The 26,444-nt window shown below is 45.0% G+C and overlaps 1 protein-coding gene across 1 annotated transcript; it reads right to left on the bottom strand.

Moving 5' to 3' along the window:
• Positions 1-3,480: 3,480 nt before the first annotated feature.
• P2RX7 (purinergic receptor P2X 7) lies at positions 3,481-26,444 on the bottom strand. The gene is made up of 13 exons (XM_065417870.1): positions 26,320-26,444; positions 25,149-25,281; positions 24,443-24,514; positions 22,346-22,418; positions 20,097-20,193; positions 16,828-16,908; positions 15,647-15,776; positions 13,403-13,533; positions 7,825-7,918; positions 6,635-6,700; positions 6,426-6,539; positions 5,133-5,231; positions 3,481-3,972 (listed from the first exon to the last, which is right to left on the bottom strand). Exons 1-13 carry the CDS (start codon positions 26,442-26,444, stop codon positions 3,481-3,483), a joined length of 1,707 nt encoding a protein of 568 aa, XP_065273942.1.

Raw genomic sequence — 26,444 nt, 5'->3', positions numbered from 1 at the left:
CCTCGGCCGCGGGTTCAGGCTCGGCAGCTGCTGGACACGCCGAGCCCTGGCTCGGGAACTCCCTCCCCCGGCCGCCCCCACAGCTGTCCGGCCCCGGATTGACAGGGCGCGGGCACCCCCTATTGGAGCAACTCCGCCACGGGCCAGCCCCCGGCGGGCGTTTCTGGGCCACCTATTCCCGCCCGGCTGCCCTGGGGCAGGATCCTGTTGTGGTGGTTGTGCATTAATCCTGGGGCTCTCGGGAGGGGGGGCTGCTGCGCCCCCTGGCTGGAAGTGGTTGTACAGGGTTTACAGTTTGGGTCAGTGACTCTCAGCACCCCCAGATACAAACTGTTCCAGCGCCGCTGTTCACAGCCCTTTAAATGAAGGCAGGGGGAGAGAGATGGCTTGCCAAGCAATCTCATGTTCAACAATCATGAGTTTAAAAAAAAAAAAAAAAAAAAAATTTGGGTCCTCTTGATTTGCCCCCTGGCTTCTGAGCCTTTAGGGGGCACTACGTGTTTTCAAGCGTTTCGCTACAACCACAAGGGCTAGAAATGCACTTTTAAAAAACATGAAAGCTGATCTCTCCATTCAACCTCGGGTTCCAGCAGCTGGGGAGTTTAGATAAACACTGAATACGGTGAGACTCACGTCAAAATGACGAAAGTTGGCAACACTGATTTAACACAGACAACTTTAATCCCAAGCATTTGAGTTAAGTAGCTGTATTAACAAACAAAAACAGAGTTCTCATCGTCTGAACAAAAATCATTTCCTTTTCAATCGAATTGGGTTTCACTTGTGCGATGACTTTGATATCATCCTCCCGTCATCCATAGAGCCTACCCTGCACAATATGGTGGATATGACCTTAATTTCTAATTATTATTATTATTTAACCCAAAAATCTCATCAGGACTAGCCCTCCCCTTGTGCTAGGCAGATGGTGGGAGTACTACCAGTGTTTTAGTGCAGGTAATTTTTCTGAGGAATTTGTATCATGTTATGGCCACCTCCTACCCCAAGAAAAGACTCAACTAGAAGCCCCCAGAGGGCTTAGCAACCACAAGCATGAAAATAGATGCAAAAGGGAAGCTCGCAATGAAGGCAAAGGGGACCCCACTACACACTAGGGTCAGATGACCAGGGCAGTATCAAAGGTTTAAAGAGTAAGTGGGGGAGGAGGTGACTGTAGAAAATCAGGCCAGAAGATTAATGGAGTGGTGTCTTCAGTTTTCAACTGCTGCTGATGGAATTTTAAACAGCCAAGACATAACGGCTTCTGGCGCGCGCACACACACACAACGCCCGCCCCACCCCCCACTGGGTCAGATTCTCCCTACAGCTACCCTATGCCAGCACACTGAAGTCAGAGGGTTGCTGGGAGCAGAATCTGGCCCAGTAGTTACATATATCTAGCAAGGCCCCAATTCCGCTCCCATTTACAGTGAGGACAGAACTGTGCCCTAGATGTCTTGGCTCACCATTTATCTCTTCCCTTAGATCAAATCCTTTACTGTATTTTTTCTCTCCTACAAAATTGATCAGATGTTCCAAACAATTGAACTGCAGTGTGATACCAAGCTATGAGGACTAGATGACCTCCTGAGGTCTCTTCCAGCCCTAATCTTCTATGATTCTATGAGCTTTAAAAGTGGCCACGATTTGCTAAGGACAAAGAGCTCTGACACTTGGCTGCCCAGATACTATGGCGATGGGGTTTTCGAAATATGGGTAGCAATAATAATGATTTTCATAATAGTCCAACAAAGCATTAGAGAGGGGAAGGGGATTGGCTGGGGATTTAATGTATATGCTACTGCAAAATCACTAAAAGAGAGTCTTCCACTCGGCTATGGATTGATTAAACATTGTATTTATTAATGGAAAAACTCAGTCAAAACTGACTGCAAGATAAAAGGGTTGCAGAATGAGCAGAAGAATGTATTTAACAGGTCCTTAAAAAGACAGTCCTAAACAAACACTCCATGTTCTGACATCAGTATTTCCAAAAGCAAAGAAAGAGTGCTAACCAATATATATTAGTGCAGAAATGTATCAGTGCCAACATTACAAAAATAACACAATCCCAAGCCATAGCTGCAATGAGATGCTGCCGCATGAATGGCAGTGCAATTAATACATACTGCCATTGGAAATGCAACTAGAGCTGGAATATTTTTCCAGACACCGGTTTTAAAAATATGTACAAAATTAAAACCACAAACTATGGAGTTGCGCAGATTTACAATAATGCAGAGCTGAAATTGGCCCAGTATATACTAATTAATATCCTTCTTGCCGCATTGCTACAAAAACAGCTAGTGAGTTTGAGTCAAAGCACAAGAAAAAAATAGGAATCAATGCACAAGTTAATCCATCATTTATTTGCAGTCTCAGGGCCATATATACTGCCCTGAGACTGCATACTGCTATGCAACTCACTGGGAAGCTAACTGAGCATCCTGGACGGTATGTAGCCCTACATGAACTTAGAGCAAACATGAGGCTAAAGTCTGCTCTCAGTTACACAGATACCATCCCGATGACATCATGAATTAGCACCAGAGTAAATGACAGCAGAATTTGATCCAAGGCTTCTGAAAAGAAGGTAGAAAGGCAGTAAAAAAGTTGTCCATTTCAATTCCTGAGTTTATGCTTAAAGGGGCACTATCTACATAATAACTGTATGGTTACAAATGCTTTTCCTGTGTTACCAAAGTGAGCTGGTTTCCGCTGGTAACAGATTTGATCAACCACAAAGCTGAAAGAATCTGAAATGCCACACCGTTTGTGCATGACTTTGTCCATGAAATACACCCTCAAGGGGCTCAATCCTGCAAGACCGTTCTCCGGACCTTAGGACTGCTTGTGTGACTACAGACAACTCACATGAATAACGATTTGCAGGACTGAGCCTGAGCAAACAAGAATACTCTGCAGTTCTAAAGCATCTTTCATCCAAGGCTCAAAAGCCTTTTACTAAGGTAGGTAGGTATTATCCCCATTTGACAGATGGAGAAACTGAGACACCAAGAAGTTAAGGGTCAAATTTTCAAATGTCCTCTACTTTTGGTTCCCTGAATGTTTGGGTTCTCACCTTGAGGTAGCTGTTGGTGCAGTCTAGTTTTCAGCTGAAATGTTGAGTACTCAGCACCTCTGAACATCAGGGACAAGGTGTCCAATACTGGGCATGCAAAAATTGGGGCAAGATTTGAAAGCTACGGGCTATGTGCCCTGTCTGAGGTCACAGAGAGAGTCAGCGGTGGAGTGAGGAACAGAACCCAAGACTCCTGACTCCCAGCCTCCTGCACTAATCATTAGCTAATACTGCCTCATTAACAACACAGAATACGGAATTCAGTCATACGGCAGTGGATTCTGAGAAATCATATGCTTTTCTTTTAAAAATGTCTCCGGAGATAAATGAAGGGGTTTAACTGTGAGAAATAAGCTGCATTGTGGTTCTGGAGCTATATAATAGAGGCTTAATAAAGGTTAGTTCTTCCTCTCTAAACCAGTATACTTGCCGTCCTCACTGGGATACGTTTCTCTGATCTTCCACCTGCAGCAACTTGGTATCAGGGCACTGCTCTCCACCTCAGCAGAGCCAAAACGCCAGTGAATATACTGTCTGTAAGCACAGTGACGAAGCTGGTTATTGAGGGTCTCAGAATTCAAGTCCAACAAGGGCTCTTTGTAAAGCAGGATAAACTCCAGTGCTGATCTGGAAAGAACGAGCTGCTCGAACAAAGCCGAGGTTGTAATGCATGACCCTTCTTTTCTTCGGCAGCAGAGCTGCTCCCGGAAAGCCTGTGTTTGGTGGCATTTCCCACAGCAGCACCAAGAAGGGCGGTCGTGGGATGGAGAAGTTTGCCCTTCGCTTTTAAGGGGTTGCATCTCATGGGCTTTTGCTAAGACAGGGACCCGGTTGGAACATTGTGCTGCGAGCTTGGTCGTGTCAGTAAAAGCCCCATTGTCTCTCGGCAACTAAAATTTCCAAACACATAATCAGAGGAGTCAGGGTGAAAACAAGAAAATGTAGCATTTACTTTGCTCTGTGTCTACATCTGCACTTATCTGTCATTAGAGAATCCCTCTGTATTCCCCGATTTGATTCTAATTGCTCAAGCTTCACATTTAATGCAGCAGGACCGTATAATACAACAGTAAAGAGGCAGATCAGGAAAACAAATGGTTACTGGCTTTGAATCCTAATGCGGAACAAACCCAGGGAGCTGTTGGTTCATTCCCACTCTATATGGGACAGGATCAGAATATTCTTTTAAATCTGTTTTGTAAGTTTATACCCCGTGATCGACTGTATTAGTGACAGGATTCTATGCAGTGTAGTTGTAACTGTGTCAGTCCCAGGATAATAGAGACACACGGTGAGTGACAGGAGTCCTTTTTCCACATAGCAGTCACAGCACAGGCAATAGTAATAGAAACTTCCCCCATACTTCCCTGCCCATGTTCCTTAATCCTTGTATTATGTATCTTTAGCACTGGATGGGTAAGTCAATTTCATGGTCTTTGGTTTGTCTCCAGAGACAGCCAAGAAGGGACCCAATGAGTGCCAATTATAATGGTTGTCTTTCTGTGATGGGAACACCCATTCCAATGGGAGCTGGGCTACGTATGTAAACACTGCAATAAAAGATCTGTGGCATGGCCGCGGCTGGTTTGGGTCAGCTGACTCAGGCTCACAGGACTCAGGCTGCAGGGCTAAAAACTGCTGTGTAGACGTTCAGGCTGGAGCCCAGGCTCTGAAACCCCTCAAGGGGGGAGAGTCTCAAAACCTGGGCTCCAGCCTGAGCCTGAAAGTCGACACTGCTATTTTTATCCCCACAAGCCCGAATCAATTGACCCAGGCTCTGAGACTCTGTGCTATGGGTTTGTTAGTGCAGTGTAGATGTACCCCAAGTTGTTTCACGCAGGCCTAAGGACACCCACTGGGCGGTAATGAGATCTTTTAGTTTTACTCTAGAAAAAACAGTCTCGAGTTCCCAACACAGTCAACTTCAGGCGTTTCCCAGGATCACAAGCGTGGCCCTTCCAAAACCTAGCTAGAAACTTAGGAAGAACAAAATCAAGTCACTCAGGAAATAAATCCACAAAAAGTCATAACAGTAAATACTTGAACTTACCTGAACAATCTCGCCTTTAACATTCTGCAGACTTGTGCTCAACGGTTTGTCTACCAGAATAATGTGCGGGTCATCAACATATGACACGTACATCAGGGTCTGTGCAACAAAAGGCATTAGCATCCTCAGCTGGAGTATTTATTTAGAATACTCAGGATTTACACTGTATTGATTTGACCCATAACTAGGGTCCTCAGGGCCCAGATCCTGCATTCCTTATTCAGATAAAAATCTCTCTGAAGGTGCATGTTCATTGGGAGGCTGTTCCTGACATAGGGGGCAGCATGGAGGAAGGCCGGGCATTGGGAGCAGGTGAGGGAGACAAAGGGAACAGTCAGGTGTTAGCCCAGGGAGCAGGAAGAGAGGAGGTTGGAGCTGTAGGAGAGAGATGGATTGTACAAGGCTTTAGAGATAAGCTTTTGAGCTGAGGTTTGGACACCTAACTCCCTTGGACTCCTTTGAAATCCCAGCCTAGAAGTTCAGCTGTTCAGCATGCCACAGTGATGTGTGCAGCATGAATTTCTAGAGAGAAGGAGACTCTGGAGCTGAATGTGGACTGGAGCTGATGGACTTGAGAGAAACAAAACTATTTTCATGCAAATGCCCTCAACCGTGGGGGGGAGGGGGAGAAGCTCTGAGGAATGCCTCTCTCTCAACCCGTGACCCAATCCTTACACAGCTGCAGCCCATGTGACATCCTCAGGCCCATACAGGTAGCGCATATATATTGTGTGCATGTGGCCTACATAACACATAGAGAGCTGCATATGTGGCCCACAATGGTAAATAGGTTGAGAACCACTGCTCTACAGCATCTTTCCACTGCTCTCTAAAGGGTGAAACCTGCCTCCTGCAGCTGTCGCCTCCTGCAGCTGTCAAAGGTCCTGGCTGTAGTAGACCTGTGCAGAGGAGCAGCATTCAGAGGGCTCAGGCCTTGGGTCCACAGCTTCCATGCACTGCAGAGCACAGCTCTGTGGGGTTTCCCAGAGGCCCCTGCCTGAAGGATTTTGGGTAATGGCTGGCTGGGGGAGGAAGTGTGGACCCATAACTATAGGGACCCATTGGCCACTTTTCTGTGTAGCTGCAAGGAGTCCTGCAGTGCTAAGATCCGCTCCTGCACTCACACCACTCCCCAGCATGCAACCCATTCCTGCAAGGTGCGCACTGGGGGCAGGAGAACTCAGACCAGCGGTGTATTGGGAACAAATCCACAGAGAGCTGATGAAAGACACAATGAAGGGCCCGATACACTGGATTCTCCTACTACTTTAAGCAGCTAATTGCATCCCTTACCCATTTTGGCCCCAGAGCAGACTCGCACTTCTTCCTGAAGTAATATTCCTTGATGGATGCTTTGCAGCAGGGATAAGTGTATGAAGTAATAAGAAAATCAATAACGAACTGAGCCTGCATGCAAAACAAAAGTGAGCAGTGATTCCATTTTCTTAATGAGACTGCGTCTCCCGAAGCAGCTCCATCAGTACAGGAAATAAATCTCTTACCAAGCCAAAGTAGGACAGCACAGACCCGATGTACACCAGCAGCTCAAAGTTGTTAAACCGTCCAGCCTTAGGCAAAGCAGAAGAGAGTCATTTGAGAATTCAGATAATTTCCTTCCGTTTGCAGAAGAACGGCAACAATTGCTGCATGATCAGGCCCAGCCAAATTGCTGTCATGTGCAAGATTTCTAGCTCTTCTGACATGATCCGACTTAAAGCACCTAACTAGGTGGAATGTGTTTAAATTAAAGGGTAGTTTTGCTGCACCCAGCTGGGAACTAAGGGTTCCCTTTTAGCCGTGCTAGCTCCTGCTGGAAGGATCCCTTGTCTTCTTCCAATCAGAGCCAGTCGCTTTCCCCAAGCTCTCCTTCCCAGCTGAAAGGGGAACCAGAGACAGGGAGCAAGTCCTCATCTGTACAATATTAAGCAATGGCACAAAGGCTCCCACTTCACCTATTCTCTCCCTTCAGCAGGAGCGTCCTTCCCCTCCGCCTCCAACAGCAGGAAAGAAGCAGCGCTCCCTTCCAGGTACATCGTTCCACCCTAACAAGGGCCCCAGGGCATTATCCCCCTCCTCCCTCATCCTCGGAGCTGAGGGTGGTACCTGCCAGGCCGGGAATGAGGGACCAAGCCTTGATCTCTGATCCCACAGCATGGCAAGGCCAAGTCCTGCCATTTGTTTGAAGATTCATTTGATAAGACTCGATCCTGCAAAGTGCCCAGGATCCTCCCCTCCCACTGGGACCCCCACTGGCAAAATCAGGCCCTTCATTTCCGTAGTGCTTTGTAGATGTCAAACACTGTCTACCAGGGACAGTACGTAACCATAAAACCATGCCCTTCTACAGCACCTCCCCTCCAGTGACCTCAGTGCATGTTACGAACAGCAAGTGTCACAAGCCCCACCCTGCCGTAGGCACCAAGCACGGCCTCCGTTTTACAGGCAGGGGAACTGAGCCACAAAGAGCGGAAGAGACTTGTCCAAGGTCACACAGAAAATCACTGTCAGGACCAAGATCGTAACCAGGTCCCTGCCACGGTCCTATGCTGTAATCACTAGGCAGTGCTGCCTCCCGGAAGGGCTACACCGTTGTTATTACTGGAGTTATTTTTGCCAAAGGGCCAGAAATTCTCATTTCTTTTTGGAAGCAGACAGGTTTGCAGCGGTGATGAGAAAACAGGGTTGCACTTACTGTGCCGAAGACGAGGATATCGAATCGTATCCCATAGGCTTTGATCAGCGTCCGCTCCTCTTGCCCATTGGGCCGTTTGTAGTACTTCGCGAATCTGTCAAAACCAAACAAGGATCCATGCATCATGTCAGGGGAATTCAATGCCTCTGGGCTAGAGAATAAAATGGGGTTTTGGTTCTACTGCCTCCTCCCCTCTCTGCCTGTTTAGTATTGTACCCTCAGTCAAGAAGTCAAAGCTCTTCCTCTCCCAGGACCCAGGAGTGCTGCCACAGATTGTGGGTCACTTTGATGAACAGCATTTCACCCAGCTTAGAAAAATCAGAGCAATGCCCAGGAAGGGATCTGCTGTCCTGAATCAAAGGGTTACTTTTAGCGGCTCTAGAGAGGCAGTCACCTACGGGAAAAGCAGAAAGAAAAACCCAGGAAGATTTTAGCAGCTGGCAATGGTGGGAACACTAGTGTCTCCCAGGCACCAGTGCTTTTACCGCTGTGTTGTCTGCACCTACTCTGAGCTCTTGGGGTCCCTTTCTTCCACTGGTTTTTATAGTCACTTTCTGCTGCTCTGTTTCAAAGCATCTATGAGAGTATTAGCTGCAGGGATAAAGGGCAGCTTTATAACTCATGTAGCTGCCTGGGACAGGGTCACACACCACCTCAGTTGCAGAAGTGAGAAAACTGACCCCACAACTCCTGAAACCCGGCCCCTTATTCTACTCACTACACAACACTCCTTCTCCTCATCCCCAAAGTCAATTACCATGAGAAATTCCACTGATAACACCAGCATAAGGATCAGCAAACAGGGACACTGTGAACATAGAACAAAGAGAACGCTCCCACCTGATGCTGAGAGACTTACTGAGAAATGTTCAATGACATTAAAATCTTAACTCCAATACTAACATTCGTATCACTCATGTCAGTGCGCTGGGCTCTTGCTGAAAGCACTGTCCTGTTCTTGATCAGTTTACTTCAGTATTTTCTAATGTGTGTTCTCTGTGGATTCATTTAGCCTAGTAATTCTGACTGTAATTTTTTTAGTGGGGTAAACAGGTGTCAGCTTTGTGGAGAGAAAGTAATTCAAGGTCGCAATGTCACTGCGGATGCCGATTTTATTTAGTGGTTAGTCTCCTGTGTAGTAACCAAAATCTCTGGTAAAAACAGGTGGTGCTCAATGGGAAATGGCCCCAAATGCCAGGCCATCAGCTCAGTCCTCTGCTCTCTAATTGCTCATCTCACAGATGGCATGAAAGCATCGAGGGAAATACAGTTTTCCCTCCTTCCCAGGTTTCAATTAATCTTGCCCCTCATCAGTATCCAGAGCCACGTCTGCCAGAACCACTGAACGACCCAACAATCCAGTTTGGAACTGCTCTCCACGGGCCATATTCTACCCGAGAGGAGGCAAACTCACTGGAACCCAAAAACAGCTAGCAAAAAGAGGGGCAGGGGGGCTGTCTCCATGGTTTGGTGCCCAATCTCATAGAAGCCCCTCTGTGGGTTCACTGCGGAGGTGGGGGTCTGGCTGGATTTGGCACCAAAACCAGGGAGTCGCTGAACTCTGCAGTATGCTTCCCTCAATTCCTTGTACGTATCCAATCAGGAGACTGCTCTGCGACTCATGCTGCACTGCAGTGACTATGCTGCCAAGGACACAGCAGGACGGCTGAGCAGCATTGTTTCCCCTTCACCCTAGTCTCTGTGGATCCAAGCAAGAACAACCACCTGAGGCAGGAGGAGTTCCCGAGAGAGAAGTAGTACAACCCCACCCAGCCTGTATTATCTTCCTGTCATTCCTGCTTCCCACTTTACGTGGGGGATACCCCTTGAAAGGCAGGACCCAAGGGCAGCTGCTGGCTACGGAAGCCTTGTCAGCATGGCTCCGGTAGAGCCCCAGTGCCAGAGAGTTGGGGTGAGGGGGACACAGGGCTGCTAGGTGGACACAGAGGCAAAGGGTCTTTGCACAGGTGCCCCTGGCCTCCTGCTAATGCCCTCGAATCGATGTGTGGGCCCCGTGGTCTGTTCATGGGAGGAATCCTATGCAAATTTCTTCCCTTAGCCCCTCCCATGGGTCTTCCCTCAGAGGGAGGCAACTGGCCCCTGGGCTCAGTTTTTACACAATCCTTAGTCAGGCAAATGGCTGTCAGGGCAAGTTTAAGGCCTGAACAAAAACTGAGGCAGGAGCAGTGGATTTGGCCCAACGCTCCTGAGCATTCAAGCACCACACTTCGAGGAGCATTTTACCCAGCACAGCAGTTTCTCGTCAGAAATCTCAGGACTGCCTGTAACTGCTGGGCCCGCTCCCGCAAGGTGCTGAGTGCCACCCACTTCCTGCAGTCAGTGGGAGTCGAGAGCACCTGCTCCTATTTGGGGTAGGACCCAAAAAGACAATGTTTCCTAAAGCTGTACATGGCAGGCAGTGAGTGTCTCTGTCATCGCCTTGATACCAGCAAATCAGCCATCAGCCAGCTTTCACTCAGTCCCACCTGCTGCAGCACCGCTCCCTCCCATCTCAGTTCTGCAGAACTCTGAAGTGCTTTTAATCTGCATTCCATGGCTTGTGTTCATTAACTTCCCCTTTGCTGAGATCTGTTCTTAAGGCAGTGAGTGAGTCACTCAGCAACGCACAGTGTAATAGGTTCTGCTTTTCCTGGCTGCACAGACACGAAACATCTTGTGTTCAATGTTTCTATGATCTCTAGCTGAGGCATGTTTTCCTGGCCAGCACTTGGCTGAGCCTGCGTTGATGCCTGCAGCTCTGTGACGTTCTATTTTCAGGTTTTACCTATGTATTCAGGATCAGATAGTATTCCCCACACACAGGTGTTCTATCCCCAGGAGGAGAAGTCACTTTACATTTGCTGAGGACGTCACAGAAACTTTCTCCTTTGCAGCAGCTTCGTGCTCTGATTTGATATATTAAGAGCGTCATTGATGACCTGCTGTGCAGTGGCCCATTGCACCTCAAATGGTGCTTCGCATTTGTAGCCTAATCCTGATGCCTTTTAAGTCTATGGCAAAACTCCCTTTGAAACTCAGCTGAAGTCAACGGAGCTGCACGCAGGCGCTGATGTTCACCCACACAGAACAGTTTGCATGGTCAGGGCCTTGGACAATAACTTGACTTCCAGAACTTTATCCTCACTCAGATGATAAAAAGGTCCCTGAAATGTATTCCCCTTAGGATTACCCTTACGTAGCCTCACTCTCCTGTGACAAAGGCTCCCTGGACATCCTACAAGGACCTATTGCTCCCCAGACCTACCCAGGAATGCACAAGATATTTAATATGTTTTATTTTGCACTTTGCCATGTGACATTCTACCACATATAAAATTAGTTTGATTCAGTCACAATCAGTTGAGGGCAGGGCCCAATCCTGCAACCCTTACTCACCCGAGTAGTCATACTGAAGTCAATGCAGCTACACTATATAAGTAAATCTTACTGACATGTGCAACGGTTTTGCAGCATCTTTACAGAAAAAGCTCTCCTGACATGTGCACAGGAAAAGAGTGCCTGTGGGACAGACTCTGGTCTCCCTTATTATGCCAGTGCAAATCTGGAGGAGTTCCAGTGGAGTCAGTGGAATTACTCCCAATTTTCACCAGTGTAATTGAGAGCAGAATTCAGCCCCTTCACCAGGAAAAAATTAATCCTGGGCTGAGTTATTCTCAGAAGAACAATGGCACTTTTTCCTTCAAAATTGTAAATGTGCTTGGAAAAAACAGCATGCTCCGAAAAGAAGTGGATTTTGTGCAGGGTTTCTTTTTCTTCTTGTTTTAATTAGTCTTGTCAGATGGGCCAATTTGCTATTAGGATCTAACCAATCCAAGGACTCACTGCCCATTAATCTTCACTTCCCTGCTTTGTAATTTTAAATTACACATTGTTGATGTTAAACTGCTGCACACAAATGCTCTTCTTCCTTTCTTTTTATTCTTTGAGAAAGTGGTGGGGGTTGGGTGGGGGATTTTCAATGCTCATGGAAGCAACTGATGAACAGAAGTAGCACTAGCCAGTCATCACATGACTTCTCCAAACAGGCATGCCATTCTATGTTTCTTAAGCCCTGACTGGCCACACTTCCACAATGCCAGGGCTGGGCTTCCCTTGAGCAGAGCTAACTGTGCTGAACTGTAGCAAAACGATCTCGCTACAGATCTGTGTTTTTATATATTCAAATAATGTTCTTTATAAAGTGCCCTCCTGCCGAGGTGCACTGCCCATTCATTTGATAACAAATATAAACATTCACAAAGCAACCTTGCTGTCCTTCAAAACCCTTCTGTGATGTCTACAAAAATTTGACAACACTTAGGGCGCTGGTGTCATTTACTCATGTCATGTCATGTCTTCCTTGCACACGGTAGGTTGGAAAGCTGCTACTAGGCTTCAGTCCTAGATCTGGACTGGCCACAGAGGGCCCATCATGGAGAGCGATACACAAGACGTATTCTCTTTAAGATATTTTAATGCACTGCCAGGTATGGCTGTTACCTGCTCAGGTACGGTATGTTACACACTGTACCATCTAGTGATTGAATGTTATAAGACACTTTTAGCATTCCATCACACTGAAACCATTTGCCCACCATGCTGATCCGCACTGTCTCATGGTTTCCTTGTGGTCCCCCGTCTGTCTATCTGTCTGTCTGGCAGTATCCACTTGTTGCCTTTTGTCTTAGATTGTAAGCTCTTTTTGTTTTGTGTTCATAGAATCATAGAATACCAGGGTTGGAAGGGACCTCAGGAGGTCATCTAGTCCAACCCCCTGCCCAAAGCAGGACCAATCCTCAAACAGATTTTTGCCCCAGATCCCTAAATGGCCCCCTCAAGGACTGAACTCACAACCCTGGGTTTAGCAGGCCAATGCTCAAACCACTGAGCTATCCCTCCCCACCGCTGTTTGTACAGCGCCCAGCACAACGGGGTGCTGGCCCATGGCTGGGGCTCCTAAGCACGATGGTAATTCCATTCAAACCCACAACGTAATAAAAGTCACACACAAGTCAAATAAAGGAAGACTACAACCCAGGGGGAAAGAGAAGGGATTTTCGGGGTCAGGCTCAGAACAGTGTGTGCACAGCTAGGTCCCCGATCATATGAGCTGTTTCAGGCAGGCAGGCAGACTCCTGTGCTATACATAGCCTCACTCAATGGAGCTCCATGCGGAAACAAAGATCCATTTGCATGGAACAGCTTGCAGGATTCGGATCTTAAGTTGCACATACATTCACTAGAACTATGCACATAGCCTCGGTAAATGCAAGCACAAATGACCAGTTGCATGCATGAGTGGTTGCTTGTGTGTGTGACAAGTCCGACTGATAATGCACAGGCAACTGTAGTAACTGTGCATGCAAGTTAGGTTCATCAGTACAACATTGGCTATTATAAAAAAGAAAGATCACAGCAGAAACCTGTGGCATAGTCAAGAATAACAGCCAGGGCTCCAGCACTCTAGCTACAAACCCCTCGGTTTCCACCTACCTGATTCCACCTGCACATCCATATCACTCAAGCAATACAGACAATACACTGCTTTTCTATGTATGATTTTAAAAATATCTTTTACCTGAAGTTGTAACCAGGGTATTCAGTCGTCGTTTTGTCATCAAGGCGACGAAAACTGTACTTTGGACTGCAGCGGTGGAACCATTTGTCCAGGTTACAATCCCAGTTAATCTCAATGCCCATGATTCCGCCCTTGACACAGAAAGGGAAAACACACTTTAAATGCATTCAGGAGCACGACAAAAAAAAAAAGACTGTGCCAGGCCTGGTTCTGAAATTGCTGTGCACCAAACTCCCATTGAAATCAGAGGAGATTTGAACGTGGCCCAATGGCAGGATCACACCTATAAATACACTTATACTTAAGTTGTATTTCTACCTCTAGCAAAGACTTCCTTCTAAGTGACTTCATTAACTGCACAGATCAAACTAGCTACAAGCTAGAATTCATTCAGATTCTTAAGGCATCTCTTATTTTTTGGCCAATTTCTCATCCTACCAACAAAAATTCCAACTTCATTGCCACTTTCTGATTGCCATTTCATTCAATTAAGCTAAAGATGGGCTCAAACTAAAATCCCAAACGCAAACTCCCATTAATTTTGCAGGGGATCTGGGATCCAGAGCTGAATGTTGCAGCTTTGATGGTATTGCGGACTGGGACCTCAGGAGAACTGGGTTTGGTTTCTGGCTCTGAGCAAATCACTTCATATTTCTGTATCTCCATTTCACCCATCTGTAATTATCAATCTTACAGAGGCGTTGTGAGGCAGAAGCTACTCTACAAGTTAGGTCGACGTAAGGCGCCTTGCATTGACCGAGTTGCGCACATGTCTACACTTAAATTTGTCTCTCACAGATGTAAAGTGCCCCGTTATGGCAACGCAGTAACACCACTTCCCAGAGTGGTGTTGAGCCATGGTAGATGTACTGAGGTCAATGCAGCACAGGTGTAGACACTATGTCAACTGACCCTAACAGTCCTCCAGCAGTTGTCCCACAAAGCCTGACACTGACCACTCTGGTGACAATCGTAGCCTGATCTATAGATTTTGTATTAATGATATTGATTAATGAAGAGTGGATGGGAGAAAGGCCAAGAAGTCCCAGCAGGAAAAGGAGAGGAAGATGCACCAGGACATAATGGGGCTTCTCCAGCAGCAAACACAGATGCTGCAGACTCTTGTGGACCTACAGCGTCACCAACCACAGGCTCACCTCCCTTTGCACTGCGTGGAGAACTCAATTACAGCAGCTCCCTAAACCCCCGTCAACATTCCACATGGCATCAGGGGCTGCATCCTTACCCCTACCACTCCACACCAGGGGACTGTAAGGCCCACCACTGCTTCATGTATACTGACCTGTGAGAGGCATGGTAGCTATAAGTTTAGTGAAAATAGACATGAATGTTCCTTCCTCTTGTTAACTTCTGTTCCATTAATTTATTTACTTGCTTTTAACGTGCACAGAATGGTTTTTGCATGCGCACATACTAACTGCACCGGCTGTATGTCGACATAACTTGTGGCAGCAAAAGTTTATAGTGTAGACATGGTCTTAGGGTACATCCACACTGCAATGAGAGGTGGGACTGTAGATACACCCAAGCTAGCTTTGATCTAGCTAGTTTGACTAACCACAACAGTGACACTGCAGCAACCCGGGCTACACAATGGGAGCCTGAGTATGTGGCTAGCCTTGTGCTGCCAGGACTTCACTGCTATTGTTATTTGGGCTAGGTGGATCAAAGCTAGCACAGGTATTTCTATGTCTATGCTGCAGTCACACCTCTCACAGCAGCGAAGACAGACCCTCAAAGCTGGTCTACACTGAAAAGTTACATTGCCATGGTTCTCTCTCTCAGGGGTGTGAAAAATCCATACCCCTGAGAGACGTCATTAACCCAACCTAACCCCCAGTGTAGACAGAGCTAGGTCGTCAGAAGAATTCTTGTGCCAGCCTAACATTTGCGGAGGTGGGGGGGAATCTTTCCCCCGAATACATGGCTCAAGGTGCCCTTTAACAGAATCCTGCGGAGAGGAAGAGTTGACTGGCCTGAGAAGACTGTTTAACTACTGACAATGAAATCCAACGTGTATTAAATCAATATGGGCCCAATCCTAGAAGATGTTGCGGCACCCTCAATTCTCATTAAACTCTGCAGAGTTGAGGGTGCCCAGTACCTCCCAGGATCAGCCCTTAAAACTGGAACAATTCCATTGTTTGCAACGTTTAACAATTAAAATGAACAAGAAATACTATGGAGGTATTCTGAATGGAAGACAAAAATCATGCCACAGACCTGAATTGCCATCTCTGAAAAATTTTCTCCTGTTGTTCGGAGAATATCTCCCAGCTGGAAAATTGGGCAGGCTGGTGCAGTTATCTTGTTGAATGTGCACGAAATATTCAATTTTGGTGAAAAGTTTCTTCTGCAAAGAACCACAAGTTATTTGAAAACATAAACGTGAGCTCTTCCCTGAAAAAGCATCTACAAATGCTATCGAGGGGCTCCCTGCTCATTGCTCGTCCCTGAACCTGTATCAAATGCACAGGCGCCAACTCCGTGGGTGTTCCGGGGCTGGAGCACCCACGGGGAAAAATTAGTGGGTGCTCTGCACCCACCGGCAGCCAAGCTCGCTGCCCTGCCCCACCTCATCACCTCCTCTGCCTCCTCCCCTGAGCGTGCCGTGTCCCCGCTCCTCCGCCTGCCTCCCAGCACTTGCCGCCGCCAAACAGCTGTAGCAAGCTCCGGGAGGGAGGGGGGAGGAGCAGGAACGTGGCACGCTCAGGGGAGGAGGCAGGGAAGAGGCGGGGCCGGGGCGGGGATTTGGGGAAGGAGTTGGAATAGGGGCAGGGAGGGGGCAGGGACTTTGGGGAAGGGATTGGAATGGGGGTGGGAGAGGGCAGGACAGGGGTGGAGTTGGGGCGGGGCCAGGGGCAGAGAGGGGTCGAGCATCCACTGGTGCCAGTAGAAGTTGGCACCTATGATCAAATGTGCTCAGTTTATTAGTAGAATATGGGGGGACTTTGTAACTATCAGCTCTGCAAATTCCACGTGGGGTCTGAGAGTCAAGCTGGGCCCTTTAGTTCTTGGGCATCATCACCAGTAACAAAGGCTTTGCAGATCAAATTATTCCCTCAGTGACACCCGTGCAACCCAATTCTCTTCAAATTATGCCCTCAGTGACACTTATGTTATCCTATGCCTTCAGTGGTTTTACCCTGGTGTAGCCAATTAGAACTTAGTAATTTTGTTACTAATGCATGAGAAGGAATAGAGTCCGTCTCACTGTCCTATAGCTGTATTGGGTCCTGCAAGGTTAAAAATAAAGAGCAATCAAACCTGATTTTTGTCACTCAGCATAGCAGATACAGCCCTAAATACACAGAGAAGCTGCAGACTGAAGGTGCTTTATTTACACATTCATTTTTGGAGTAGAACTGCTCTTTAAGAGGAGATGGATGAATGTTTGCACTTACGCAGTGTGATTTAATTTTGGGAAGTGGATATTGTTCTTTATTAGCACTGTGAAGTTTTCAGCGCTCTTCAGAACGGCAGGCCTAAAAGAGGAACATATCAAGTACAGTGAAAGCTATTAAACCAACTATCTTCCTTTAGTTAAATACATCAATTAATGCTACACTATTTTGCTATTACCTGGGAAATTGTCAGTAGGAGAACATGATACTGAGAATAATGAGTTAGATGGCTCAGGGGGTTGAGAATAGAATACATAGCTTTCTTGGTTTTACTTATAAACTTAAATTGTCAGTTCTCTGGGGGCAGGGACTGTCTTTTAGACTTGTTTGTATAGTAGCTACACAATGGGGCCTGATTCTGACTGGGGTCCCCAGATGCTATTGTAATACAAATAAATAATAATAGGGGATTGTTAATTTGAAATCTGGTCATTGATCAGTAGTGACTGATGTTATCATGTGATGGCTGTGGCTTATGGGAAATTAGCTGGTGTGTTCATTGCAGTTCCCAGTAGACAGATGGCACAGATTATAAAAATGAGATGTTGAACTACATTCTCCTCCATGGAGGTGTCCCTCCAGGTCAGAGTTCAGTCACATCAGCTGGACCATGTGAAGAAAGCTTGCTCTGCTACTACCCAGGTCATCCCTGTTTGGTGGAAAATAGAGGAATTCAACTTCCAGCATTGTCAACCTGGCACCAGCACAAAATTAGCTTTGAAAAATAACTTATTGCGAGAGGATGTCAGCCAAGACACTGGCTTCTCCCATTCTCTTTTCAAAATGGGCCAGGAGAGCTTTGATTTTCACCTAGAAAGCCCCCACAGGTGGGCACAAATGGTCCCTGAAGCAGCGACCCATCCAAAGGACAGTACTTCAGAGCATTCTCCTTAGTACATCATTGTATTAGCAGCAGAGTCTCTGAGCCAAAGACCTGCAAGGACAGGAAATACTTCAGCAAGCTGAGACAGTGTCAATGACAGACTTTTCAGCATGTCTCCTAAGGAAATTGAAAAAGCAGGTGTTGGCTGCAACCCAAACTTAAACATTTTGGGACATCATCTGAACAATTAGAATTTCTAACCAGTCTTCAGTTTATAATGGTCAAGAAATGAATAATGTATGTTGAACTTTAACAAACTAAAAACAGATTAATCAAAAAATTTTAAACTGCTTATGCTTTCAGGACAGACACCTGGGAATCTCTCCAGACCTCTTCTATGAGGGTGCTGTAAACATTTGTCCTTAGGTAAGTTTATCCAGGTCACTTTGCCTGGCATTGCACAGAGCTGGAGACCAATCAAAACAAAAGAAAGGGAAGCGTCTTGACAAGAAGTTTACAGTTTTGTTCAGTTTCAACCATCACAAAAGGGAAGGGAAGGGAAGGGAAGTGCTCTTTATAATGAACAGAACTTGCACAGAAAAGCCAATTGCGGGTATAGCTGAGAACCAGCATTGTTCTGCCAGAAGTCGATATTTGAAGGCACCAGGCTACAGACTTCCATACAGGTTGTTTCGCTTATTCATTCAAGTTGCAGAGAAACACTCATATTACCCATTTAGTGACTGCCATGAACTCTTGCCAGTGGATTTTGTGAAGAATTCTCATACATGTGATTTGCCATCCTGGCTCCGAATATTGGTTCATCGGTTTTGGTCTCCTGGCACTGACCAATCGCTGATACATTAGAGGAAAATTGGACAACAATATGGACACTCTGCCAATTGTGCAAGGTAAATAAAGGCAAAATCTCTTTACTGCTGTGTGCAGCTACCAGCTTGCGCAGTGCAACGTTTGAAAATATTAAATATTCACTGCAGTTACACTGAAACAAAACCAAGAGGTTTAACAACGTGGGTGTTCATTAAGCTGCCCTGCATGACCGTCACAAGAAATCTCTTGATTTTTTATGTGAATTTGGGACTTGACCTTGCAAGGTGTTAACCAGCCTTGACTTCCATTGATGCCAATAGGAATTGAGAGTACTCAGCAGCATGCGGGGTTGGAGCCCTAAAGTGGGATTTTCAAAAGGGCTCAGGCCTCAGCCCCCAATGAGACTTTTACCACTGACTTCAAGGAGAGAAGAGTTAAGCCAATCGTGGGATCCTCTATCAATGGAGCAAAGACAGCACTGGCAGCTTCCCCTGTGCCTGCCTCACAACCTGGAGGGCCGACCCCTTGGGATATGTTTAGTTTTAGTTTAGTTTCCCTGGCCTATTTAGTCCTTGGTATCTCCGCTGGAACTGCCAACAAGTGGGCAAATCAATATTCATTGGACTGCTGGGTTTTGTGGTGTGGACACATCAGTTCAGCAGGTGGACTATTAAACACTAGCCTAGTCTCTGTGGGTAAGCCTACCAAACCACATGCAGTGGTAGTGAGGGGAGAAGAAAGCAAAACCATATCATGGGCTAAATACACGGCTAGTGTAGTGGCACGGCTCCATTTAAGTCAAAGGAGCTGCACCAATTTACTCTAGCAGAGAATTTGCCCTGTATATCTTTTCTAAGCAGCAAGGGCTAGTTTAGTACAAGAGACATAGTTCAAAAGCTGCTACATATCAGGGTTTGGTAGAAGCAATATTATATCCTGGGGCTTCAAGTGGAGAATACTTTTGCATTGCACATGTGAATGAAATCAAATGTTTTATTATAACCATATTTACATTTTTTGCCTGATACAAATGGGTAACTACATGTTAAAGTGGAACCCTTACATCACAGAACACTTTACAATCATGGGATCATACAAATTAGATGTGGAAGAGAGCTACTAGGTGTTATAGTCTACTCCAGTATATTTTATAGAGCTTAGTTCAACCCAATTGTACGTGTTACCAGCACTAGGCCTTTCATGACTTCCCTTGGACTGATCCACAGTCAGAATTAGCAAATGTTTCCCATGAGACTTATCAGGTTTGCCACATTTTTCCTTGCCATCCTCATTAATTATCAAAATGCCTGTAGTGAATCCATGACAAATTTGTGACATCTAGAATTGTTCTCATGGCAACAGACTGTGATGTCACAAGCTTGGATTTATTACTTCACCACAAGATCAGAGAGAAAGAGAAGCCGCTACAAGCAAATTGATGGTACTTAATTTATAAAAATAAGAGTTAATAATAATAAAAGTTGGGTTGGAAACAAATGTTTTACAAACAAAGGTACCAAGGGCCCTCTGCCAGGTGCTGAGCACCGTCAGATCCTATTGTCTTGCAGGATCCGGCCCTTATTGATTACATAAAAATGTGAACACTTTTACTTACACTGGGGCACCTTTCATTGATTCCACAGGGCACCAGGCAGAGACTTCACAGGTTTTAATTGTTGCATTATACTTCACACATCTTCCTGTCTGAATTCCTGAACAGAAGAAAAGTTTGCTATTATTGAGCTCACACACGGTTTGACTGAGTCCTTTGGATAAACAGTCTCAAAGTATTGGTGGGTCTCTACACACAGGTAGGACAGAGACTTTAAACTCAGAGTCAAGGTTTTGATTTTCGCACCTCTTTGTGGGCTGAAGTAGCTGTAGGAGGGGTTATCAGATCCATGCTTCCACTACACAAGCACAGTGCTTAACTCCTCCCCTTGCCCCTGTCAATACTGCACATTGGATGTGGGTGAAGGATTTTCTCCATAGTTGTGCCGGAGTAACAATATTTAAGAGTTTGTAGGGCTTAATTCAACAATATGAGCAAATTAGAGCAAGAACTTCACCCCACAGCACTGTCAGCAAGATGTCACTCAGACAATGAAACACAAGCTAACTATTACACCATCAGAGACAACTCCTATTAGCTATCAGTGTCCTAGAAGGTAGGACAAATGTTTAGAACTAATTAACCTTTCTGAGGGTATCAAAGACAACATAGCCTTAAATAGAGCTTGATCTTTGTGACATTATTAATATGAAGTATAACAGTATAGATCCTTGTTGCAACCACTGTTATATATTTGCAGCAAATATTGTACAAAGGTTGTTGTGTGAGGTGTCTATGGAAAGGTTATGATTTGCTGATTATGATTATGCTAGCTGTATGTGTGTATCATTTTTGTAGCTGAAGTTATGAATATTGGCTATGTACTTGTATTTTGGTTCTAAGTAGCCTTAGTAAAGCATTTGGTCAGCTTCTTGAGAAAGGAATTTGCAAGTTAAGTGCCCAATCAAGAAACACTTAACTGACAATAGACCTTGGAAGACTCCAATACACATAAGAAGTCTTCCTGGGGATGTTCAAGATAGCATGTGAGCAATGGCTGCCACCTGTAAAGAACTGAGTCATGCATGGACATGTGGTTTGCCCATGTGACTCCAGGCTCCATCTTGCTGCTGTGATCTTCCACAGAGCAGAGTATATAAAAGGCCCTGAAAAATCCTCCATTTTGTCTTCAATCCTGCTTCTTGCCTCTGGAGGAACTTGGCTACAAAACAAAGCTCCGAACAAAGGACTGAATGACCCATCCCAGCTGTGGATGTACTCCAGAGACTTGATTTGAACCTGCAGTTTGTTCTATCACTGCTACAAGCCTGAACCAAGAACTTTGCCATTACTATATGTAATTGATTCCAGTTAACCAAATCTAGCTCTCATCTATATCCTTTTCCTTTTATGAATAAACCTTTAGATTTTAGATTCTAAAGGATTGGCAACAGCGTGATTTGTGGGTAAGATCTGATTTGTGTATTGACCTGGGTCTGGGGCTTGATCCTTTGGGATTGGGAGAACCTTTTTCTTTTACTGGGGTATTGGTTTTCATAACCATTCATCCCCATAATGAGTGGTACTGGTGGTGATACTGGGAAACTGGAGTGTCTAAGGGAATTGCTTGTGTGACTTATGGTTAGCCAGTGGGGTAAAACCAAAGTCCTCTCTGTTTGGCTGGTTTGGTTTGCCTTAATAGTAAAGGAACTCCAGCTTTGGGCTGTAACTGCTCTGCTCTAAGCAATTTGTCCTGAATTGACACTCTTAGAAGTGTCCCACCAGAACCAGCATCGTTACAATCTTGCAGTCACTCTACATGCTGAACTGTCACTGACTGCAATGTGAATTACACCCTAGAAAGCACTGCAGGAGTGGGCTCAATATGTGGTATCTGATTTGCATCCCCCCCTACATCCACCTTTCTGTGCCCCCCCCCCCCCCCCGCCCATTCCCACCTTTTTGTTAAAATTCTCCACAGGGTGGAAAAAATCCAGGTGAGTGAATACAAATGTCATGTCATTCTCCTTGTTGCTCCTTTTGTTTCCATCTCCCACTCTTGTCTTTATGCCTCCCTCCTCACCACCCACTGTGCTTGGAAGTTCATCTCCCTAGTCAGATAGATCTGCATACACAATTGCCAGTGGGTGTTGCACCAGTATATCTCAGAGCAGAATTTGGCTCTACAGTTGCAAATTCTCCAAGACTGGTACCTCATAATTTCTTTAACCATCTAATAATTATTAACTAAAAGACAGTTGCATTTCACCACCTGCTATGAGTTTTAAAATCTGAATGTGGAATCCATGTACCATTACTCTGGGGGTTCATGTGTCCTTTTTCACAGCTCACATCTGAAGAGCAGACAGCTTTGGCAATGGGGTACTGAAAAAGACATCAATATAAAAGACCATTAAAAATATCTACCTCTCTATTGCTATTGTAAAATGTTCTGCACAGAAATGGCAAACAGTAAGATGAAATCACAAAGCGAGAGGCAGAACAGAGGAAGTGCAGCCCTCTTCCGTAACCCATTCACTCAGCATGGTGCTTAATGTGACCTCAGTTTTTGAGAAGGTCAGTACAAGCAAAGACTGAATGGGACAAATTCATCTCAAGTGTAATCTCTTGGCTTCACTGGAGTTAGCCCATGGATTGATTTGTCCAGTGAATCTGATTTAAAAAAAAAACACACCAATGATATAGGAAATGCAAGGAAGTTGTACCTAAGCGCCCTGAGTTTCTGGGACAATACATCAAATTCAGTTTTGCTTACACCCATGCCACTTTCTCCCTTCATTGCCAATAGGATTGCAGCTGAGGATTTTGATTAATCAATTTAATTACTTTACATATCAAATATTTTAAAAAACTGAGTATCAGAATAAACCAAAGGCTTCTGAGGGATTCAAGTTGCAGCCACAAAAGAATTCAAGAAAATATTCATGGTCCTGTTCCATATAGACCTGCAGAACATAAGCAGGTTTGCTGAGTTCTCCTCATCAAATCCCCCTCAATGCACAAATAGCAAATAGGCTGTTTTTTATCATCCATCTCTCTCTCTCTGCAATTCTCTGGTATCACTCTGATGCTTTGGCATCAGTGATTTAGGGTACAGACAGAGAATAGAATATAATCTTTTGACAAGCTTGGACATGTACTGTAAGATATTGCTATGTCTATCAGTGGCATGGAATTTATTTCTGTCTGTTTCACACTCATCAAGAGTAGATTGATATGTGTTTTAGGCAGGGCTTTGGAGCTGTGCTCCGGCTCCGCTCCAGCTCCAGGCAAAAACCTGCAGCTCCACTGCTCCAGAGCTGCTCCGCGCTCCAGCTCTGCGCTCCGCTCCAAAGCCCTGGTTTTATGTATGCTTGTTTAAAAAAAAAAAATTTAATAGTTGAGGCCAGCTTGCACATTCAAAAATGTGCATGCATTTGTGTGCCCACATTTTCATACCCAATGATCACAACTGCCTATCTAAATACCCAGTTGCATGTGCAAATACTTGATTTGCAAAGACAAGTGTGGTCTCTATGTTGTGATGAAAGTGATTAAATCTGCATGCATTTTTGTGTCTCTGTGCCTCAGGTCTCTGTCCATACAAATTTGGTCCTTATTTATTAACTAACTACTGTATTTGTTTTATACATCAAAACTGTAAAACAGAACAGATGAGGTAAAGAGCCTCTGGTAGCTTTTGATTTTTTAACTTTCCTTGGTTTGCAGTAACATTTCTTTCCCTATCATTTGTATCCTTTTCCATTTGGCGAACACTGAGTCTCACCAAGCCAGTCTGACAGTGGATTGTTTAGTTCCTTGTTTGTTAAGAGCACGTACACGCTGTAGCCAATGACAGTCAACTCATTGCTGTGAACTCAGGTCTCTTCTAATAACTATATGAATGAACGCATAGGAGAACTGCAAGTGGCTACAAATTTTGACCACAGATAAAAGAAAAAGACCCAAGCATGATCAAGCTTAGAATTACAGCACAGCAGATTATTGCAGAGAAGCTGGCAACAATTCTCTAACCCCACTGGTCCTCCTAGTTGCACTTTATACCAGCAGGGAATCCAACTGTGTTGAACAAGAGGCACAAATGCATGGGGAGAGTGTGACCCAGGCGCACGTTTAGCTGCAGGGTCTTTGGTGTGGTACATCACACCAATGCCAGTTGATTCACTGAGGAAAAGCAAAAGAGCAGAGGGGAAAAAAGGAGTGTAACTAGACTAGTTGTTGCATGTTGCTGAACGAAATAAAGAAGCAGAGGAAGACAAAGCAATGTTCACTTGTGCAAAATTGCCATAGTCATGAGCCACTAATTAATATTTGCGGCTGCTATGGATTACTTCTGCCAAAGAATGCTACGTTATGCAGGTGGGAAATCACTTACAAAATGCAGTTACCTCAGGGCAAACACTTTGAAACTGGTTTTCCGTCATAATTATGTTGGTTATCACGAAAAAAGAGTCTATTCCCTATACAGAGAGAAAAGAAAACAGTAAGTCTCAATAAAATACTATGTGCCACATTCTGATCTCAGGTTTCAGAGTAGCAGCCGTGTTAGTCTGCTAGTTCTGATCTCAGTGTTAGCCGTGTTAGTCTGTTAGTTCTGATCTCAGTCACCCCTGTGTTAATCCGGAAGGACACCACTAAAGACACATGGGCCTGGTTCTAATCTCACTCACACCAGCGTAAATCAGGAGTAACTCCATTGAACTCAATAAAGTTCTTCCACTGTAAAACTGGTGAAGGATCCATATTTGGATCTCAGTGATGCTAGTGTAAATCAGGAATAATTCTATTAACTTCAGTGGAATTACACCAGGACTGAATTTTTTCCTACACATTCTTTTACTAAAATCAAAAATTACTTGTGGTAGAAACATCAAGTTTCTTAAAATCCCATAAAAGACATTTTTAAATATTTTTTTCCATGCTTAAAAGTTACTGCTTCTAATTTACAACCTTCTTAATTCACGCTCACAAATACAACTGCATCTCGTCGATATGTTAAAATCACTGTGCAGTAGGACAAAGACACATGCCAGCAAAGCAACAGCACTGATCAATGGAAGACGGACGCTGCGCTGACCTTAAACTGAGACTCACCTGCATGGGAATAGTGTATTCGGCTGTGTCCCAGATTCTTGAGTCAGTCTGAACTACTCCTTTCACTTTAGTATGAACTGAGCTGATCACAGAGTCCTTTTTCTGATACCGTTTGTCAGTGACAAGCACATAACTAACCAAACAAAATGGAAAGCACAAATGAACCCACTGAAACGGGTTGAAATGACAGTCATTTCTTGGCATCATTATTAGAAAAAGTGTACTGTAAATTAAAAGCCATATTAAATTTGTTCAAGGAATTTGGGATCTTATCATGCGTTGAATGCATTTGTTAGGCCAACATCTCCCTCAGTGATACCACCGCAATCCCATTGACTCTGATGGGATTGCACTGATGTATGTAAGAGACATTGTATAGTGTAGTTGTGGACTATTAGGGTGAAATCCTGGCCCCACTGAAATCAATGGCAAAGTTCCCCACTAATTTCAAGGGGGCTTGAAACAGCTCCCTTTGCATTCCCTCTCGTGCAAAGGGCACATGACAAGGGACCCATTAAAAGCAGTACCAATCGCAGCTTACAAGTCTCTTCAAATTGCTTACTGTCATCTTCATGTGTTAAAAGGTCAATTTGAAAGGCTTCTCTTTCAAGTAAAATCAGGCTTTCCGTATGCTACTGTTATTCTTAAAGGGTCACCGCCAACTTAAACTTGGCCTAATATTTGCATGGTGTAAAAACAAGTTTTTATAAAATCTAAGGCCAATATAAAGCTATCACACTCCAGCTAAATACACCGCTACCTCGATATAACGCGACCCGATAGAACATGAATTCGGATATAACGCGGTAAAGCAGTGCTCCGGGGGAGGGGGGGGGGCTGCGCACTCCGGTGGATCAAAGCAAGTTCAATATAACACGGTTTCACCTGTAACGCAGTAAGATTTTTTGGCTCCCCAGGACAGCGTTATATCGAGGTAGAGGTGTAGTTGTTTGGAAAGAAAGAAATAGCCACTCACCCCACTCACCCCACCTCCCTCCCGTTACCATACAATACTGACCAGCCTTTAAAAAACAGCTAAACAACTGATTTATGTTGGTCCTCTAGCACAGAGTGAAAAAGTTCTCTGTACTTGTTGAAGGCTGAGTCCTAAGCATGCAGACAATCACCCACATAAGAAACACATTTGCTCATCTAGTCACTTTTAACTTACCAAACATACAGGAAGACAACCATATGGAAGGTCCATTTCAAACTCCCATAGGAAACGCTCTGAAAACGGACAACTTTAGAAGTTTCATATTCACACAAATTCTTCAAACTGCAAAATGCACCCAT

This window comes from Emys orbicularis, chromosome 16 (assembly GCF_028017835.1).
Source record: "Emys orbicularis isolate rEmyOrb1 chromosome 16, rEmyOrb1.hap1, whole genome shotgun sequence".
NCBI lineage: Eukaryota > Metazoa > Chordata > Testudines > Emydidae > Emys > Emys orbicularis.
This window is presented reverse-complemented; position numbering and strand designations above follow the sequence as displayed.